This window comes from Labrus mixtus, chromosome 15 (assembly GCF_963584025.1).
Source record: "Labrus mixtus chromosome 15, fLabMix1.1, whole genome shotgun sequence".
NCBI classification, from domain to species: domain Eukaryota; kingdom Metazoa; phylum Chordata; class Actinopteri; order Labriformes; family Labridae; genus Labrus; species Labrus mixtus.
Genome location: NC_083626.1, coordinates 18,461,519 through 18,476,935, shown reverse-complemented (window position 1 = coordinate 18,476,935; position 15,417 = coordinate 18,461,519). Strand labels below are relative to the sequence as shown.

The 15,417-nt window shown below is 39.8% G+C and overlaps 2 protein-coding genes across 3 annotated transcripts; both read left to right on the top strand.

The window, feature by feature from the left end:
• The first annotated feature begins 181 nt into the window (after window positions 1-181).
• On the top strand, window positions 182-4,621 carry LOC132989418 (14-3-3 protein beta/alpha-1-like). The gene is made up of 6 exons (XM_061057059.1): window positions 182-328; window positions 1,425-1,726; window positions 1,835-1,958; window positions 2,302-2,465; window positions 2,614-2,709; window positions 2,815-4,621. Exons 2-6 carry the CDS (start codon window positions 1,433-1,435, stop codon window positions 2,869-2,871), a joined length of 735 nt encoding a protein of 244 aa, XP_060913042.1. The 5' UTR covers window positions 182-328; window positions 1,425-1,432; the 3' UTR covers window positions 2,872-4,621.
• A 137-nt stretch (window positions 4,622-4,758) lies between these two features.
• Window positions 4,759-15,094, top strand: pabpc1l (poly(A) binding protein, cytoplasmic 1-like). 2 transcript variants are annotated; one of them, XM_061057057.1, is made up of 17 exons: window positions 4,759-5,008; window positions 5,757-5,961; window positions 6,418-6,611; window positions 8,358-8,473; window positions 8,656-8,742; window positions 9,881-10,020; window positions 10,135-10,229; window positions 11,533-11,670; window positions 11,778-11,873; window positions 11,980-12,240; window positions 12,455-12,542; window positions 12,618-12,737; window positions 12,840-12,976; window positions 13,846-13,954; window positions 14,066-14,196; window positions 14,635-14,709; window positions 14,935-15,094. In XM_061057057.1, exons 2-16 carry the CDS (start codon window positions 5,769-5,771, stop codon window positions 14,695-14,697), a joined length of 1,968 nt encoding a protein of 655 aa, XP_060913040.1. In that variant the 5' UTR covers window positions 4,759-5,008; window positions 5,757-5,768; the 3' UTR covers window positions 14,698-14,709; window positions 14,935-15,094. The 2 variants fall into 2 exon arrangements, with proteins under 2 accessions (XP_060913040.1, XP_060913041.1); XM_061057058.1 differs by lacking the exon at window positions 8,656-8,742.
• The last annotated feature ends 323 nt before the right edge of the window (window positions 15,095-15,417 follow it).

Sequence of the window (15,417 nt, the reverse complement as noted above, 5' to 3'; positions counted from 1 at the left end):
CTTTGCTCACTTCTTTTGAGATCACACATTTTGACGGGGGCATCGTCCTTTAAATCTCATGAAAACGGACCTGTTTTTTTTATTTTTTTTATTTTTATTTTTTTAAAGTGTGGGCATGTAAATTATCTTATTTAGCGCATTTTGAGCAGTGGTGGCATTACGTAAGGCAGATGTGTGGTGAAAAAAAAAAAAAAAAAGGGGAAACAGAAGCGCCAGTGTAGCGGAAGTGGTACTGCCCTGAACGATACGCTGAGCGAGACGGAGGACGGAGGCTGAATCGTCCATAGAGAGAGAAGAAAAAAAAGGAGGATTAAAAGCCGCCACTATTGTGAGTATAACGACCCCGTGTTGACGAAGAGTGCACTATAATGTTATAAATTCATCATTGGCTCCGTGTTTGAATGGCTGTTTCATCGTGTCTGCTTGTACACCGTAATGCTAACCCCACCAGGATAGCGGAATTTGTGAAAGGCTACCACCGTTAGCTCGCTGATTAGCATTAGCTGCGAGCTAACCGGAGTCCATCACACTTTTGTTCTGACAGGCTCGTCAGCCCGGGCGGGCCGTGCCCCACAGCTGATTAAAAAACCAACCAAAAGCCCAATTGCCCCAACGTGGGAGTGCAATATTTAATTTTGTAATGGTTTTAATGAAGCCACACGGTTGTTCGCCAACATCTTTAAAGTGTGTTTTAAACGAAAGTCAGTCGTTTCTGTTCGCTGGCCTTTGCTTAGCTTACGGACATTCCCGTTTAGGTGGTGGTGACGGTAATAGTGGACAACGACAGCTTAGCTCACTGCCCCATTTCACTTTGTGTTATTTATACGACAGCTTTAATAACATCAAATGTGTAAAAAGTCAAAAGGGACGCGAGTTGCCACGTTTAAATCGCAGTCAAACCAATGATGCATCAGATCAGATATCTTAACACATACTGAGCTAACGTAAATAGCCCCGCTAGCGTTTTGTAGCAACATCAGAGGAGGAGGTGATTACAGCCTGACCCGGGAGGGCTGCTGCTTTCTGTTTGCGTTAAATTTGCAGGTGGAACTTGTGTGTGTATTCAGTTTTACGTCGTGGTACGTATTAAGGCTGTTGACAACGTGGATTCAATAATACGCGGATATAAATCATTTAAGGACGACTGGTTAGCCATGTCGGCTAGGTAGCAGCTAACCTTAGCTAATGATGAGTATGGTTGACCCACTTGCCAAGGGGCCCACTTGGCAAGTGCATTTCCTCGCTTTGTATTGAATCCAAGGGTTTCCTTACTTGAATGATTTGGATTGTGGGATTGAAGTTAAAGGATTTCAAATATAACATTATTGTCAGGTGACAGGGCAGGTTGTGGTTAAACATTGTTCCTTCTTTTTGATGAACTATTCATGATTTTTATTCTGTATTTGTTGTTTTCTTCTCCTCAGACTAGAAAATGGACAAGAACGACCTGGTACAGAAGGCCAAGCTCGCTGAGCAGGCTGAGCGCTACGATGACATGGCCACAGCCATGAAAGCGGTGACAGAGCAAGGTTCGGAGCTGTCAAATGAGGAGCGCAACCTTCTCTCTGTTGCCTACAAGAATGTTGTAGGAGCACGTCGCTCATCCTGGCGCGTCATCTCCAGCATCGAGCAGAAGACTGAGGGCAATGACAAAAAACAGCAGATGGCACGTGAATACCGGGAGAAGATTGAATCTGAGCTGCAGGATATCTGCAAGGATGTGCTTGTAAGGACTTTAAATTTCTTTTGACGTTTTTAAAACAGTCCCAATTCAAACACTTGTTACTTACATAAGCCTTATAATCTAACTTCAAACTTGTGTTTTTGTTTTCAGGGGCTGCTGGACAACTTTCTCATTACCAACGCATCTGCTGCTGAAAGCAAGGTTTTCTATCTGAAAATGAAAGGCGACTATTATAGATACCTGTCTGAGGTTGCATCTGGGGATGCCAAGAAGGGTAAGTGGGGACATTTTAAAGCTCTGCATATAATTTTTGGTTGTATGTTTGTTGGGGAGGGAGTGCATTTTATAGTTTCTACTACTAGCTGATTTTAAGCAAAATGAAAACATTGTAGCCACTTTATCCACACTAAAACTCAACCGTGTTCTGTGCCTGCTGCTCAATATCTAATAGGCAACTCTCTGCAAACACATTCAACTTTTCAGGCATACACTAACAATTCAGTGTCATTCTCATCGTTGCTTGTTTTTCTACTCTCAATCGGCTGAAAGTATTATTGTGGTGTACTGACGGACGTGATCAATGACATGTTTGTTTTGTATATCTTTTTGAACCAAAGACACAGTGGACAATTCCCAGCAGGCGTACCAGCAAGCTTTTGACATTAGCAAGGGAGAGATGCAGCCAACACACCCAATCCGGCTTGGCCTGGCCCTCAACTTCTCAGTCTTCTACTATGAAATTCTCAACAACCCAGACAAGGCATGCACCCTGGCAAAGACGGTATGGACTGACCCCTAATTTCACCTTTTTTTTCAGGATTTGTAAACGATAAATGTCTAAATTAGCCACATTTGTATACACATTATCACACTTGTATACCTTTCTCATATTTTCATATTTGTAAATAAGTTGAACTTTTGTATTTCAGGCATTTGATGAAGCCATCGCCGAACTTGACACTTTGAACGAGGATTCTTACAAAGACAGTACCCTGATCATGCAACTACTAAGGGACAACCTCACTGTGAGTCTCTAGCCCCGTGATGATTTTCATGATGTACTAATTCACATCAAATATACTGATTTTTTTTTTTTTTTCCCCTCTTCCTCTCTCTCTCTCTCTTTCCAGCTGTGGACATCAGAAAACCAGGCAGATGAGGCAGAGACTGGAGACGGGGAAAACTAATGGAATTGCACTGTTAATCCACCTACACTCTTATCTTAAACACAGACAGCTTATATACATCCCCCTCCACTCCATCAGCTCCTCCCACTTCTGTATGACAAGCAGCCTGAATTGCTCCTGACCAACTAGTTTACCCCTCTCAGTTCACTGTGAGGTGACAGGGTGATTTTTCAGTTAGCAGATTCAGTCACTTTGTTGAAACATGTTGTATTAATTAGTGAGTCCATGTTGCTGTTGTTTTTTTTGTGTCTGTTTTGTGTGCATGTGTGTACGCCTGTTTGTAGTGAGTGAGCAAGAGTGAAAGATTGTGTGTATGGTCTGAGGGGGGCTTTTGTGAATTATAATCGTCCTTCCAAATCCCTTTGTCCCAGCTAGTTGTGCATTTTTCATCCCATTTTTTTTTGTTACTTTCTTATTTGTGATTCCTCATGATATTTACAGGTTTTATTGTATGGTAATTATACTGGCAGTTGATTTCCACCAAACACTGTGATGGTAGGCGTTCCATTTGCATTTGCTTCACAACCCCTAAAACATTTTTTTTTTTTGGTTAGAATTTCAGACATGCGTACAATCCTGTATTCCACTAACTGCAATTCTGCTGTGTTCATACAGAAAGGAGGCAGGCTGTATTGTGACACTGACATCTTGGTGTAATGCTCCTTGATCATGTTCACAAACTTCACAATTTTGAACTTTTAAGGGACCCCTCAAATTGTCATATTAGACTTGTCCAGGCATCAGACATTCCACATTGTTAAGCTCTTGAAAGGCAGTGCATTCTTTTCTTTTTCTTTTGAACTAAGTTTGGATTGTCATTGTAGTTTTACTCACTGTTCAGGTGCTGCTTGATCTCAGTACAATGGAAAATGTATGTGCGTAAATGTGGTTCCATGTATTTTTTGCAAGATTGACTATCATCTGTATGTAAAACCTAAAATAACCTTTTATTGATGTTAATTGAAAATGTCTTACCACACTGTATCAACCCTGCTTGCAAAAATATTCCTCTAAAGCGGTTGTTTTCTCCAAAAAAAGAAAAAAAAAATCTGTGCCTGGCTTTCTCTTGCAGCCTCTGTTTTCATTAAGGGGCCAGATCTGCTTGTTGTTTAAAAATTTAGAAGAAAACGAGTTAGACCAGACAAACTTAAATTTGCTAAATCTCAATTTTTACCCAGGTGCATTTGTGCTGTTAAACATAGCTGGTGTGAAGAATCGCCTCATTAATCAAGTATGTTCTGATGGTGCAATTTGGAGATTTGGAAAAGAAGCTCAGTGTCACAATACCATGTATCACCACTACATTCCACATATTGTAGTTGAAGACACCATTCCACATTATAGCTGACAGTCTGTTTACTCTGACAATGCTCCAATGAATTGAAATCATTTCTGTTTAAAAAAAAAAAAAAAAAATCATGTCAGTTTATTATGCTTGATGAAAATGCAGTTAGTGAATGTGGAACGAAGCCTGTCTGTATATCAGGTATCTACTTGCTTTGTTTTTACTGACAAGTCTTATGGCTAAAATTTGCTTCTGTAACAGTCTATTACCCAGTGCACACACGTGGTTGTGAAAACTTTAGAATAGCTCTTAAAAAGCAATGACTGAAAATGGAGATAAAACAATGGTTGGTGTAATTCTAGCTTTGTGTTTATGTATCTTAAAACCATTCTAGTTTCACTATACATGTAAGAAATAGGAAAGTGTCAAAGACCATTCAGTGAAATAAAGTTTCGTTTAAGATAACAGGCTAATAACGTCTTCATTTTGTTCAATTGAAATTGAATGTGTATGCTTAAATGCAAGGAAAGTAGTTAATACATGGAGATTAATCGCTTTGATATGGTGACACGTTGTGTATCGACGTATATTACCACTAGAGGGCGAAATAAAATAGATTTTAGCCTTAATCCGCGAGAACTATATTTCATCGCGGTGTGTTACAGTAGTTAGATCACTACCCTTAAATTTCGGTCTGATAACGCTGCGCGGAGGACAGATGCAGGTGTTCTACGGTCTTAATTAAACGAAAACAACTTCCCGCCCATGTGAAATTAAACGGCGCTCACGACCTGCTACATTGAAAAATCACACATCAGAATTTCAACTCATAGACAAATTAAGCTTAAAGCTGTAAGTAGAGCATTGTTTTTGCGATTCCCGTGTTTGTCAATTCTTTTGCTGCTTCGTCGGCATCACACACTAGCGAAGTGTCTTATCAAGTGCATGGACATATTTAGCTAGCTGTAGCCAGCTTTTCCAAGCTAATGTTTTTGGTAAAAAGCCAATTAATATTTTTTTTTAAACCTTAATTTAAAGTTTTAAATGTTGGAATTCATTTTTACTGTGAACCTAGTTTGATTGAAAGCTAACTTAAGAAGCATTAGTTCATGTTAATTTATTTGACCTATGACCCTATGAATCTCTTTAGCCATATTTGCAACCTCCTCTTGTCTCATTATTATTTTTGCTGGCCACTTTAACTGACACTGTAGTGTCCAAGAAAATACTAACCAACAGTGGCACATCATAAATAAATACAGACTTTAAAGGCTGTTTCAGAGACTTGATGTAAAGTACATGTTTCCTTATGTAGTTATTGCCTTCAGAGAGGAAGAAATCACTAATATCACTGTGGTCTTGGGAAAATAAAATACAATTTAATCTACATAAACAGAATAAGATAATGTTCAGAACGGTAGTTCAAGAGCTGCTATAAAAGGTTTACACTGAATGTAACTTAGGGTATGAAGTGTATTTACCACTCATAAAAGATTCAGTCATGATGAAAGATACATGTTCGTTTCTTAATACCATAAACAAACAAGCTTTATGATTTAAGTACTATTAAAAACACAACTATTCTTCTTTCTTGAACTAGCTATTACCCAAGATGAACAGCACTGGACAATCCTATCCCCTGGCCTCTTTGTATGTCGGGGATCTGCATCCAGATGTAACGGAGGCCATGCTGTACCAGAAATTCTCTCCCGCTGGACCCATCATGTCAATCCGTGTGTGCCGTGACATCATCACCCGCAGATCCCTGGGATATGCCTACATTAACTTCCAGCAACCAGCAGATGGTACAGTACCCATTGTGCACAAATCCATTACATATTCTGCAGGCGTTTATTGCTTTGCAGATGCTATAAAATATGCTGTAATACACTGGAATAGCCACTGTGTAACATCAGTCACCCAGGCTCTCGTACAAAAACTTCTAACATATGATGTTGAAGACTAAATTCTCTGAAATAAATATAAACAAAAACCTTGAAAAGGCTGGATGTTGTCATGATCCAGAGATGATTGTGTAAATGGATTAACTGATATAAAACACTGAAAATCAATCTTTGTTTAATGCTCACTCATAACAAATCTTTTCAAGACACTTCACAGAAAGAGCAGTTGTGGATCAAACCTTTTTTTTTATTGATTCACGATATGCATCCTTCACAGAGATGATACAATGTCTTGATGTGATGATATATATTATTCTTAATATATGTTATGATATTATAAATAAATGTTTTTCCTAGCCGAGTGCGCCCTCGATACAATGAACTACGATGTCATTAAGGGCCGGCCTATCCGGATAATGTGGTCTCAGCGTGACCCGGGACTCAGGAAGTCTGGTGTGGGGAACATCTTTATCAAGAACATGGACGAGTCCATTGACAACAAGGCACTGTACGACACCTTTTCAGCTTTTGGAAATATCCTGTCCTGCAAGGTAAGGGGCTGTGTCATCTCTTGTCTACGCATGGTTATTGAAACGCCTGGTCTCAAACAGCAATATACATATATTTTGTTTTTACAATTTTAGGGATAATATGGTATCAAAAATGTATCTTGTTTGAAAATACAATGGGAGGGTAAAATTTGAATAGAAATCCAATGTTGTTCATTTAATAACATGAACAACAATAATACCGTTTTTTAATGTTTGAATATATCCTGATGTGCCAAATTCTTATAAAATATGATGAAAAAACACACTGAGGAAATGTGCAATGAACTGTTTTACATTTATAAAACAAACAGTTGTACAACAAGAATATTCAGTCTGAACATGATGATTATCTCGTATTGACATAATAGTAGCCAGGGTTTTTCCTGCATAGAGAATTCTGTGGCGCCCCCCAAAGAGGTTTTACCCAGCGTCAAAGGAAAATCACGAGCACCAAAAGAAAAAAAAGACGATTCAAATTGCAAATCAAATCCTCTCTGAATGTATGTTAAAAATATCAATACATCAAATGACTGTTGAACAAGCAGAACATATATTTTCGTCTCTGACTTCTAGCACTCATCTCCCCTCTCGTCCATTTACGCATGCGGCTCACGCTGGATAGCCAGCTGATTGACTGTTCGTTTCTTTTGACTGGTTTCGGACGCTCCGCTGACACCCACAAGCGCTAAATGTGAGTTGATTTTAATTTCAAAGAGCAGTGCACTTCATGGTGGTAAATATTTATCCGAACAGTCAGGTTAAAACTATACTAAACCGCGTATGACGTAGCTGCGGCTACTTGTCCCTGCTCCTCTGCTGTCTGCAGACGGGTCATCGCGGGGGCACGTCGAGACGAGACACACCAACATACATGGCTGTAAACGCACACACACAACGGAACGCCAACCACCGCGCGCACCTGTTTACTTGTAGTGCAACTGTGCAACGGAACACGGTTGATCCGCGATCTGTATGGACTGAGTCGTGAACGCACGTTCAACTTTCCTCCGTTCACTTCCACCGTGTCTGCTTTTATCAACAATCAATAACTTAACGATCATAACGTCAGCCAGCTGTAGTCTGTGAACTTCTCCACACAGACTGTCAAACAGCGCTGCGTTATAGCCAGCAAATATATTTTTATTATTTCTCAATTTCCTGATCTGATCAAATGATCCAAATTATCTGTGACTTAAATCTGTGATTATTTGACATAATACCTTAGTAACTCAAATAAATGTACTTAAACAAATGTGTATGTAAAACGAAAACACAATTTAAAGGAAAAGAGCAGCCATCATAGAAAGAGGGTGAAATGCACTGGCAGGATGTGACCTCCCCTCTCTCAATCTCATTACACCCCTCTCCCTCAAAATCCCTCTCCTCCCCTGTTTCACTGTTGCAATAAAAAAAAAATTCTTTACCAGATTTAATTGGGGTTTCTGTAACTTAAGCATAATGATAATATTATTTATAAAATGGTCAGAAATAACAGGAAATGCACAGATTTCTGTCAAATAAGGTAATACAGACTTGTAGACTACACTGTAATACATGGGTCGAACGTTTACTACAGAGCGTATAGTCACCCCCCAAAGGCCCATTCTGAGCCAGGAAAAACCCTGGTAGCTAACTTAAGTGAGGCTTTATATCACCCACATTGACACAAGAATCCATATCTACAACTCGAATACAAGGGGATATTTTATGGAACAAAGCTCTTAGTGTTTTATTTTTTTTTTATAGGTGGTTTGTGATGAGAAAGGATCCAAAGGCTATGGCTTTGTTCACTTTGAGACTCACGAGGCTGCAAACCGGGCCATTGACACAATGAACGGGATGCTGCTGAATGATAGGAAAGTGTGAGTAAAGTAAATACTTAGAAACGCTGAGATGGTAAGATTATACCAACAAGTTGAGGAGAAGAGTTAGTGTAGAATTTATGAATGTTAACAATATAAATGAATGATTACTGTTGACTCTTCAAGAAGTCACAGACTTTGTGCAGATGACTATTTCATGTGTTGTTGTTTTTTTCACTCAGTCGAAAGACAGGTTTTCATTTGGAATCTGGCATTGTCAACGCAAAGGCCTGTTTCCTGGGGAAAAAATGTCATTTGTCCCTGATTAGGTCAGTGAGTAGGAAGGATCTGTGTCTAGGTTTGTTGTGTTCTGTGTTTTAATTTAAGACAAAACAGACAAATCCGATCATAAGAAAGCTGTCATGTTGATAGAGTGCAGATTGTTTGAGAGAAAAAAAGATCTGTTCAAAGTTCAAAGTTCTGTCATACGTTATACTGTATGTCACTGCCATGTCTTTAAGTTGTGTTGTAGGGCTGGGCCATAAGGTTGTAAAAACAAAATCAAAATTTCTTTAAAAAAAAGTAAATATTACTTTTTTTCTATGCTTAAAGAATGGACACATGCCACATCCCATGTGGTCGTGTTGAACCTGTTTCACAAATGCAACAAAACATGAATCACTCTCGCTGATTAGGCTTGTATATATGCACAGGGGGAACTTAGGTTTAAGTCTATGGCTACGCAACTTTTTATAGCACTAACATATTTCTCCATTAGGGGTTAGATAAAATATGGGTATAGGAAATATCATTGTCCTGACTTGTGTTATAGAATTATCTAGTCACTGGTGCCTAATATCAATGTTTAAAATCTAGAAACGACCACTCTAAACAGATTTCTAATTAACCTCTCCTCGTAACAACTTAATAACTCCTCATGGTGGCGCCCCGATGGAGGTAACGTGAATGGACAACAATTGGCAAAGGATGTTGACAGCGGGATAAAAGAAGATGAAGCAGACAGTGGGATAATGTCGGGCAGCAGTAAAAAGAAGTAAAAGGGTGAATCATAATAATCGAGGACCCTAACATCAAATAACAATATTTAGAGGTATTGTTTATTCTAGAGTTACTCGGATATTGTGGTTTCTTTCAAACAATTCCAACACGTCAGTTCTTGCAGAATTGCTGTATGGTGATAGTTATCATGGGCCTCTTATTTCCAGATTGAATATTGACACAAAACAGGAAGTGAAATGAATTGATTGAATCAACTTGTCGCCCAGCTCTATATTCCTTTGTTGCTGTCGTGTTCTTTATGTCCTTCCTCATATATTGTCTTGTTTTATTTAATGCTGTGTGCTGAAGCCTAAGACAGAAGACACCTTTCCACATTGCAGACCATCAAGATTTTAACTTACTTTCTCATTGTTGTTGCCTTGGTGATGGGTTGGATGTTGTCTGTAGTTTTGTTGGCCACTTCAAATCCCGCAAGGAAAGAGAAGTGGAGTTTGGCACCAAAGCTATGAAGTTCACCAACGTCTACATCAAAAACTTTGGTGAAGACTACTCTGATGAGAAACTCAAGGAAGTCTTCTCTTCATTTGGTAAGAGAGCACGATTTTGAACTTCTCGATTCTTCCCAGTGCTCAATAAAGTTGTGTTGAAATGTTTTTTTGCATATCAGACAGTCACTGGCTTGCTTGTACTGTTTCTCTCAGGGAGGACTCTCAGTGTGCGTGTGATGAGGGACGAGAGGGGACGCTCACGAGGATTTGGCTTTGTTAACTATGCTAACCACGAGGATGCTCAGAAGGTAGACTGTGTGCCCTGGATACCAGCCAGCAGAGGCAGTTCATTGAGTTGATATAAAGGGTGGAGCTGAAATGCTGCTCTTTCTTTTACTGTCATGTTAGCTTTACTTCACTGGCAAAAAAAAAACAAAGTGCAAATTATTCCAACACTATTCACGGACAACCATGAGATCCTGGATTATTGTTTACAGATCAGAAGTTACATCAAGACTTGGAGTCTCAAACTAAACGCCCAGATACACAGTGGATTTACAAAGACAAGGGAAGCTTCCCACTGGAGTTTTTGTTCTGGATATATATTTTTTTGCTTTGTATCTCTGGTTTGAGCTTCTCCAACATTTTAGTGAATAACTCAGGGACATTTGACTCTCCTGCTACTTACTTGTTGTTCAGCCTAAAAAATCCTAAGGCAAAAAGGCATCTTTCACCCTGCAGCTCTGCCTTTCTGCTTTGTATTCATATCTCTGCCCTTCCCCCACACAAAAAGACAGACCTGCAGCTCTGTGCTCTTTGTGGTTTCAAACGTGAAACTGTCAGGCAATAGTCTCTGTCAATCTGGAATAGAGTGACAGGTTTAAGAATAGGGAGTAATAGTCATTTCCTAGTCGGTCAAACAGAAAGTGAAATTCAGACTAACAGATGAGTCTAAAGGTCAGACAACAATTGAAATTGAGAACAATTTGTTTGAATTGTCATTGGGTAAACAAACAAGCCTCTGGTCCATGCAGGTTAACATCCACATGCCTGTTCTGGATGTGGTTACGTATCGCTCTGGGTGATATGGCAGTGGCAGTTTAACCTGACACAGCCTACATACATTTTTATCTCAATTTACTGACCAAAATACTACCAGGTGAGATGCTCCTATGAGATGCTATCCATGCACTGCGCTTGTTTATATCTGGATAGTAGAGTGGGGAGAGTAGGCCCAGTTACCAGAGCTGCTGCCAGTTTATGGGTTCAAATCCATCTAGTGGCAGGTGTCTGCGTTTCAGTTTGAGCTTAGCATTTGACCAGCATTGAGCTTCAACATGTGAAAATATTGAGAATTTGTTGAAGGACTGCCGAGGGTGATAACAAATAACCTGCACATCCCTATTTAAAAATGCTGTTCACCAATGCATTGCCATCAGCTGTAAGTGTGAATGCATCTCGTTGGGAATATTCACTCTGAACTGGCCTTAAGAGAGCTTGTGACTACAAAAGGGCCACACGTTTTAGATTATGTGAGGATAAAAAAAGTTGTCTTTATACAGTTCTACGTCTCTCTTCTGTAACATGGCACTTCTCCTCTTGTTTCTTTAGGCAGTTGATGAAATGAATGGAAAGGAGATCAATGGGAAAACCATCTTCGCTGGTCGGGCTCAGAAGCGACTGGAGCGTCAGGGAGAGCTCAAGCGCAAGTTTGACCAGATCAAACAGGACCGCATCCAGCGCTATCAGGTGCTTTTATTTGTATGGCAGCAGTGTTTCCCCTACCATTTATATTAGGGGGGCGGCCCGAGATGGGGAAAGTAAAACCTATTACTAGTTTCTCTTTGTGATTCCAGGGGGTGAATCTGTATGTGAAGAACTTAGACGATGGCATAGATGATGAGAGACTCAGGAAGGAGTTTGCTCCTTATGGTACCATCACCAGTGCGAAGGTGTGTAATGATTTTAGATGGCTGTTATCTTTACTAAAATGTACAACTGTCCGGTTTAAATGCCCGTACCTCCTACTATGAACACGGTTGTCTTTGTTTCCTGAAGGTCATGACTGATGGCTCACAGAGCAAAGGCTTTGGCTTCGTGTGCTTCTCCTCACCTGAGGAAGCGACTAAAGCAGTCACTGAAATGAATGGGAGGATCGTTGCCACCAAGCCGCTGTATGTGGCTCTTGCTCAGAGGAGGGAGGAGCGTAAAGCCATCCTGACCAATAAATACATGCAGAGACTTGCTTCCTTGAGGACCATGACCAGCCCCATAATAGACTCATATCATCAGGGCGGATACTACATGACTGTACCACAGGTATCACAGAAATTCTATATCTAAGGCTTCAAAAGCTGCTGTATGAAATATTATATAAATCATAAATAAATCCCTCTGAATGGGGCTGTGGATGTATTTCACATCATTTTTAAATGACACATGTTGTGCAATGTGATATTACAAGTGTAATGTCTTTTGAATTTCCTCTCAATATTTGCATTGTTGTTCCATAAACGTATATTTTAACTTCCAGCCTCCAGCTCGCTCCTTCTACAACCACAATGCCGTCAGCAACATGAGACCGGTACCTCGATGGACAGGACAACCACCCAGAGTGCAGGGTGAATGGCTCACTTGTTTTATCTGCACATATGTAAATATGCATTGTGTGTCAATGTTGTCTCCTCCGTTTTAAGGACCCTACCCAGCCCAGTATGCTGGTACCTCTGTTCCCCGTCGTGGATCCAACCCAATCGCCACAGTCCGACAGGCTTCCACTCAGGCTCCCCGCATCATCAGCTCGTCGCAGAAGACAAGTAAGTACAAGCACAACAACGACAACATGATGAGCTCAATCCTTCAAACATGGGACCTTTCAGTGGATGGTGGTATCTGATCCATGCAGTGTCTTTATTCAGATAACATCGGGACTCAGACTGTGGGGGGGCGTACTGATGTGCCTGGTGTGACCAGAAGTGGCCAGTACAAGTACTCGTCTGCTGTGAGAAACGTCACGCAGGTTGTTACTATACCTGCGCCCATGACCAGGCTACAGGTACTGCAGTCTGATGCTGAAACCCATCAAGGGTCTGTTGTCGAGTTTTCTTGGTAACAAAGCTTTGTTCAAATTAATTAATTTAATAACAGGACAGTTCTTCTCTTGGCTAATGCTGGCTAACTACCTCTCTTAGTGTTCATCCTCCTAGCTTTCAGATCATTTTAATAACATGGTGTCTGGGGAAGGATTTAATTTCATAACTTGATACCAGGGTCAACGATGCAACTCAGTCTTTTGGATGTCATTAGTTATTTGTATATTTGCTCCTGCTTTCCTTGAGACAGCATCATTTTTTCAGGTTAAACTAAACATTTACATTAACTTTAGAAATAGTTTTACAGGCTCAGGGAGAGTTCAACAAGAATCAAACGATTGCATCTGATTTCAGTTACAGCTGTTTTACAAACTGGTTCTTCTGTATAGTTGCTCTTTGATGAGATGCTTTAAGGTGGCATGGGATTATTTAGTTGCAGTAGGACTGACTGGCTGTGCTCTATGCAGCTCTGTTAGTGTGCATGGCCTGCATCCTTTGCATCATGCACACCAACAAACGTGGATAAAAAAACACCACACAGTACCTTTTTGAATTTTTATTTAAAGTGTAAAAATATATGCTGAGGCAGACTTTTTTTTAATTAAATATTTAATAAAGAATCAAAGTTATTAGTGGTTATGCTAGCAAACCTGAAAAATAAAGCATATATTCAAATGAACAAAACAAAAAAAACTTACTTTGATGAGCTGAAAAGAAACTGCTTTAAGCAGTATTATGTTTCAGTAAATATTGCTTGGTAGCTCGTTGTTGAAAGGTTTGTAATATTGCAGGAAAAGATAACTGTTTGAACTTTTCTCCACAATGTCTTCAGGTCATTCCTGCTCCTGTGATTGAGCAGCAGGTTCACATTCAAGGCCAAGAGCCGCTCACCGCCTCACTGCTGGCTGCAGCTCAACCCATGGATCAGAAACAGCTTCTTGGTGCGGGCATTGCTTGATTTTGTTTCCCCTCCTTCTATTTCCTCCAATGAAGATTCATGCTTCTTGTTCATTTAGCTGTTCACCCTCTCTCTTTGTGCTGTGATAATGCAGGAGAGAGACTGTACCCTCTGATCCATTCTCTTCACCCAAACCTGGCTGGAAAAATCACAGGGATGCTGCTGGAGATAGACAACTCTGAGCTGCTTCACATGTTGGAGTCGCCCGAGTCCCTGCACGCTAAGGCATAAATATGTTTATCTTCTCTCATCTTCCGTTTCTGTGCAGAGCTTCGGCAGGTTATAAGACTCCGGCCACTATTGGCCTAAAAACAAATGTTATAGTTTCTTGTTTTTTTTATCTTCACCTCAACAATTTTCAAGTTCAAAATATCTGAGTAAGTCTTGTCTGAATCAACTTAAAGTAAACCAGGTATTTTTAAAATGTATATATATATATATATTTTTACTGGCCTCTTGCTCACCCTCCACACTTCAGTTTTAATCTTAAAACTGCTGCAGAGTTGAGTGTTAAATGCTGTGATTTGTCTTTCAAATATAAAACTAAAAACTTGCAGGGACATTTTAGATAGGCTCTCCTGATCTACACTTGGATCAGAGCTAGGCCAGTTTTTTCCTCTGCGTGGTGCTATAAGACTGTTTTTTTCCCCTCTCATTGGTCAGGTGGATGAGGCGATCGCTGTCTTGCAAGCCCACCAGGTGAAGGATTGCTCTCCTAAGAAGTAAAGGTTCTTTCAAGTAAGCATTGACTTTTGTAGAGCCTCACTGTTTACAACTCAAGTTTATTATCGGTGCTGGTAAAAGTTAAAGCTTAGGCCTCAGTTGTTAAGTATGTCCTTGTGTGATCGTCACTATTTGACATGTTCATGAAGAGTCCTGCATAGCTGTTTTTCATAGAAAGTGTGCTTATTTGAAAGCATTGAATGTCTTCACTTAAATTTTAATCATGTCATTTTTCCTCAGATGTCAGCAACTTTTTGGAGGAAGATTTAAAAAAAAAAAAAAAAAAATCGAAAAAATCATTTCTATGTGGATTAAATTGACAGAAAGATTTGTAAAGTTAAAGCTATTTTGTTCTAATATCTTTTGTTAGAAGATAAAAGTTTACAGTATATGCATCAAACTGTCTTTGTCATTTGTTAAGCACACAAGTTCAACGTTTCATATTAATACACAAATCTCACTGTATTGGTTGTGGAGGACATCTATCGCATATCCTTTGCCTTTCTGTAGTTCAGAGGTCTTGAGTCACATTTGTGGGCAGTGTTCCCCCCCATCAACCACAATGGGCCCCACCAGCCCTTTCCAGCTACATTATTCTACTTTGATAAGGGCCATTAAATCAGTTTGAATGTATTTGCAGTAGGTACTGCAATTCGAGTTTCCACTGAGTATGTTCAAGAGATATTTCCTGAAATGAGTGATGGCAAGAGAAGTGTGGTTCAA

Coding starts and splice junctions, on each gene's coding strand:
- LOC132989418 (XM_061057059.1), top strand. CDS start 1,433: ATGGACAAGAACGACCTGGTACAGAAGGCCAAGCTCGCTGAGCAGGCT. Junction 1,727..1,834: donor ATATCTGCAAGGATGTGCTT/GTAAGGACTTTA, acceptor TTTTGTTTTCAG/GGGCTGCTGGACAACTTTCT. Junction 2,466..2,613: donor CATGCACCCTGGCAAAGACG/GTATGGACTGAC, acceptor TTTGTATTTCAG/GCATTTGATGAAGCCATCGC.
- pabpc1l (XM_061057057.1), top strand. CDS start 5,769: ATGAACAGCACTGGACAATCCTATCCCCTGGCCTCTTTGTATGTCGGG. Junction 10,230..11,532: donor ACCACGAGGATGCTCAGAAG/GTAGACTGTGTG, acceptor TTGTTTCTTTAG/GCAGTTGATGAAATGAATGG. Junction 14,197..14,634: donor CCGAGTCCCTGCACGCTAAG/GCATAAATATGT, acceptor CTCATTGGTCAG/GTGGATGAGGCGATCGCTGT.